At 31.1% G+C, this 5,424-nt stretch overlaps 1 protein-coding gene across 1 annotated transcript; it reads left to right on the top strand.

Annotated features, from left to right (window-relative positions):
- Positions 1–363: 363 nt before the first annotated feature.
- LOC123007079 (extensin-like) lies at positions 364–4,762 on the top strand. The gene is made up of 3 exons (XM_044402110.1): positions 364–516; positions 3,217–3,374; positions 3,425–4,762. Exons 1-3 carry the CDS (start codon positions 499–501, stop codon positions 4,248–4,250), a joined length of 1,002 nt encoding a protein of 333 aa, XP_044258045.1. The 5' UTR covers positions 364–498; the 3' UTR covers positions 4,251–4,762.
- The last annotated feature ends 662 nt before the right edge of the window (positions 4,763–5,424 follow it).

Raw genomic sequence — 5,424 nt, 5'->3', positions numbered from 1 at the left:
TTATTACTGTTGAAGAATTTGTTTTGAAATTTTGTTAGAAGTAAAAGCAAATAAATGTTTATTTTTATTTAATTAACTGTTAATCATTTGTACGTTGATTCAATTCAATTAATTCTACCTTGAAAATCAATAGTTACAACTCATCTGTTTATGATAAAATAACACTATTAAACTAAACGGATCTAATAGTCAATAAAATAATCAATCCACTGCTTGCTGTAACAATAAATTTCCACTTCCGCAACCTCCACTCCGAATATAAATCCACATCTTCAGCTCCCGAACAAAGAGCACGCCCTTTAATTAGGTGCTCTAAATGCAAAACCCAAGCAATGCACACAACCAGTGAAAGGTTGGGGCTGTTGACAGCGGCACCAGGAACCGGCCCGGAGTCCCAGACTCCGGGACCTTGCCCCTTCCTTAACGTCCTCCTTCACCTTATAAAAGGTAAATGGCGACCCCCGCGTTACTTTAGTGCAGTGTCTTCCATCCATAAACATGTTGTCTTTTAGATACGTGAGTAACTTTTATTTTCTACCGGAGTTTGAGTGAGTGATTGAGTGTCTAGTGACGATTTTCACAATCACATTTTTGTAGCAGTGTCGTGTGACAAAGTCACGTTTTATTGCATGATTTGAACGTAAATTATATTGTTGTTGCATGAAAGCAGAAAAAAAATGGAAAAAGTTGGGAAATTAGAACAACATATTGTTTTAAAGTCTTTGTTCCATGTGACAATATAAGATATAGTAGAGCAAGAAAGTCAAGGTTTTGTGCAAGATACGGAACTAGGGGGGTGGCATGGTCATGACATTATTGCAAATTTCTTTATGAAATATTAATTGAGCTCTAGAGTGGTAATTTTGATCAAGATCAGCCGGTTCTTAGAGAAATGCTGGACGAGGAAATTGCCTTGAGATAATTTCATAGGTTTCCATTCTTAGGCAACTCCTCCCTGTTCTTGTTCAAATTTCAATGCCATATGAGTACGTTTGCATAAATTACTAATCTCTCCAACTTAGACTAAATACATAATTCATTCTTGCAATATTGGAATTTATTAAAATTTGTTTTGCATGAAGTCATGCACAATATCTGTTATCTGATACCATTGACAATTAGTAAATAATATAGAAAGGGAAAAGCTCCATTACGTGTGTTACAGATAGATAAAGGCGTGGTCCTTTCATGTAATGTTCTTACTTTCGTTGTCTTTGAAACCAATTTAAAAATTATCTAATAAATAGACGAAAGTGAGGTCTACAATCTGGACAAATTTGAAATTCCAATCAATTTTTTATCAAAGTTGATATCGCAACTCTTGCGGTTAATTTTTATAATTATTGTATTGAACACCCACAGGTTCTATACAGTTATAATAAGCCTGAGTGCACACGACGTAAATGGTATTTATAAATATGTATTTATGAAAATTAATTAATTGCAGATTCTATCTTAAACATTTAAAGTGGATCACGCGTTTTGTTCTTTATACAACAGATACAATCTAAATTTCCATATCTGGTATTTTTTTTAATTTAGCATTTTATAGTAACCAAAAAAATTAATTCAATTTGCTCCATTTACATTTTTTAGAACGAATTACAAATTTGAAACAATAATTACATATCAAGTTATAAATAGAAAAAAAAAATTTGGTACCAAACGTATTTAAGTAAAAGTATTTATTTTTTGAAAAACAATTAATCAATGATAAATGTGACCTTTTTTAAAATTTTTTGTTTTTGAGTTATGCAAAATTTGTGCTTTTTTCAAATCGTGATTCACTATAAAATCACTTTGCAAAAGCTATGATCTAAGGACTACAACTATATACGTTTTATTTATTTTTTAAATTTTTCATATAAAACGCTATTTAAAAAAAATCACATAACTTAAAATCAAATCAAATTTTCATTCTCAAAATATAATCAATTTTTTTTACAAAGTTTTAGTTTTTATTAATTAATAATTATTTTCTGAAGAGAAATAATTAAAAATTATTTTACAATTTAAATTTAGAATATTTTTTTTTCCAACTTTTTAAAGTTGATGGTGAGTTTTTCAAGTCTTGTGATGTATTTTTAGTGTCTACCATTTAGTAACACAAAATAATAGTTATTAGTCGGATATAATTTATTATTCTGTTACATTACTTATCAAAAAGCAAAAAAATATCAAAAATCATTCAGTTTTTAGAATATTTGTAAGCATAAAAAATACAAATTATCTATTTTCTTTCTGAGACCAAGCTTAAACTCTTTAAAATAAATAAGTATATTAAATAAAAATAATTTATTTTTATATGAAAGGTATAACAAAATATATTTATCATTTTTATTATTTCTCCTTCTTTCTTATTTCTTATTTTATCATTCTTCTTTGTTTCAAAAAGTGAAAAAAATACTAAACAAAAATATTAAAGAAGAACATACACAATGACCTATCTAATTAAAAAAAATCTTATTACTAAATAATAGCAAAATTAAAATTTAATGTTTTTATTTTAGTGGAAATGTGTTTCTTTAGAAATTTGTTTTATTATAATTTTAGAGTATTTTTCTTTTGGTTTTCCTCTTTTGTCAAATGTATTTCACTATTACTCAAAACTAATTCATTTGATAAATTAATGTCAAAGCGACGTAGTTTTGAGAAATAGTGAAATGCATTTGACAAAAGAGGAAAACCAAAAGAAAAACACTGTATGTATTATTAATATTTTCAGTCAAAAGGTTTTAGTCAAAAGAAGACTGTATATACAAAAATTGTTTATTTAGTAATTAAAGATTTAGAACTATAGTTTTATAAAATTATTTGAAAACCGATTCAAAAAAAAAACAAAAGGTGAGAAATTCTAAAGTAAAATAATAGAAGTATTACCTACTTAAAAATCTATGTTTGGGACTTTCTGTAAAACAAAACTATAACGGTTTTTCATTTCTTTTTCAAATTATGTTGAACAAAAATTCTCATTTATCTCAGAATTAAACAACACAAGTAAAAATACACATATTAAAGAATAAATAATTATAACAGATCTGTTACCGAAAACTTTCAGTTGGTCTAAAAATCCATACCGGTTTTTTGATGTACGTAATAAGTGGTAGCTCCTGTTTCAAAACCCACCTAAGTAGTGCAATTAAATAATACTTTTCTACACAAAAATATCAAAAATTATATAAAATCAACAACCAATTTATTATTAAATTTTTCCAGGTGGCTGTGTTTGCTTTATTGGCTGTAGCTTTTGGTCAAGATTTCGACTATGATTCTTCACCTCCAAGACCGGCTCCCCACCGCGTGAAACCAAGTTATTCCGGACCAACAGCAGCTCCAAGACCAACACCCGTGCCAATCCTGAAACAAATTAACAGGTACTGAAACCAAAACCACAAAAACAAAATTGTTTCATGAAAATTTTCAGACACAATGAAGACGGTTCCTACACTTATGGTTACGAAGGTGCTGATGGTTCCTTTAAAATCGAAACCAAACTCCCCACCGGAGAAGTCAAAGGCAAATACGGCTACGTGGACGACACTGGCAAAGTCCGCGTCGTAGAATACGGTGCCACCAAATACGGTTTTGAACCAGCTGGTGAAGGCATCACCGTAGCTCCCCCAACCCTCGTCGACGAAACCACCAACAAAGACGGAACTTTCAACCCCGAATACACTGGAGCTTACTACGACGACCAACCCCAAAGTCCTTCCAGATCCGCCCCCGCGCCACGCCCCCAAATCCAACCCCAATTTGAGTTCTCCGGACCCCAGCAATTCAGTCCAGCTCCCCAAAGAAACGCTGCTCCCGTACCCCCAAGAGCTCAAATACCTGGAGCCTCCCCTGTAACCACCCACAACTTCGAATTCGGGCCTTCGCCCCGCCCAGTTGCTAAAAGTTACGCCCCAGCGGCGAGAAGCTACGCTCCTGCCACTAGACCAGCCCCAAGACCCGCCCCAGTGTCCTACGCTAGACCCGCCCCAATTGAGGAAGATTTTGGCGAACCAGAACAAGCTCCGATTAGAACCCAACCTAGAATTACCTACGCCCAACCTGCTCAACCTCAAAGGAACCATATCTCCGAACCACAGTTTGCCCCAGCTGCCAGACCTGCACCCCAATACGCCCCCAGACCACAACCCTCTCCTGTAGGACGTTCCGGGGGAATTTTAGATCAACTTTCGAAAGATTATGCCCTTCCACAAGGCGGGGCGGCCCCATTACACGATATTAGTTTTGGATATTATTAAATCTAGTTGCCAAACATAATGATACATCATATTGTCACATTTTCTAAACAAATTAATTTTTTCTTTTTTTGCATATTATGATATGATGTATTATTATTTATTTAAAATTATAAATAAAACATAATTTTCGGGACAAACTAGTCCTGTGGCTGGACAAACCCAGTTGATATTCAACTGTTTTTACTAGTAAAAAGACGATCTTGTTTCCTACGATAACGTGATTATTGTCTATTTTTGACTATCCTGTATATAATGACTGTGTTTGTCAAATTGTTAATAACCAGTGACGTAAATCAATGACAAAAAATTTTGAGGCAGGATATGTATAAAGTTAGTCTAAGATTCGTAAAAATTGCTCAAATTGAAATTAATCGTTTATCTTTTATAAATATTGTTTTTCTATTGTAAATGTAGAGCTATGGAATTGTTTAATCAGTAATTACATTCAAAAGTGTAATTCATTTGTTGTATTATGTAAAGACAATTTTAAATAAAAAATATTTTCTACCACATTTAAATTACTAGGTCAGAATTAGACTGAAAAACTAAAGTTTGCATAAGAATTTTGTAAAGTTTATTGCAGTTTTCATATTTTTGTTTGTTTTTAAAATTTTTATTTAATTTTTTATACCGAAGTGTTTAGTTTAACTTTTTTAAAATATAAGCAGTGTTTCCAAAAAATAAATAAAAGTAAAATTTAGTAGATTCGAGTTGAAATAGTTGCCAATCTTACACTTATTTTTATCAATTAACAAAATTACAAATTTTTTCCAAAAATGTCAAAAGTTTACGTTTTTTTACATAAACTGAGTGTTCAAAGTCAAATATGGGAGAAATATAATAATTTTCTAAAACAATTTAGTAACTTTTGATTTGGTATAAGAAAATTTCGCAAAGTTTTCAGCTTTCTAAACTGCTTAAACTCTCAAAAATTACAAAAACGACATCATTTTTGGTCTAATTCTGGATAATAATTGCAAAATCTCACATAAAACGTGAGATAGTGTTTTTGTTTTTTAAAAGTGTTTGAATAACATTTTGCAAAATGAATGTGCCTCTGATCTAAAAACGAGGTAAGTCGAGTAAAAACCTACAAAACAATATCACTTTTGAGTTAGTTTTGTAATGTTTTAGCTTGTTAAAACACATTTTTTTTGTTTATTTTTGGTTTTAC

The sequence above is a fragment of the Tribolium madens genome, unplaced genomic scaffold (genome assembly GCF_015345945.1).
Source record: "Tribolium madens isolate multiple individuals breed KSU strain unplaced genomic scaffold, Tmad_KSU_1.1 Scaffold_3;HRSCAF=73;Tcas5.2_LG2, whole genome shotgun sequence".
NCBI lineage: Eukaryota > Metazoa > Arthropoda > Insecta > Coleoptera > Tenebrionidae > Tribolium > Tribolium madens.
Note: the sequence above shows the minus strand (reverse complement) of the source record. Positions and strands in the feature narration are given on the sequence as shown.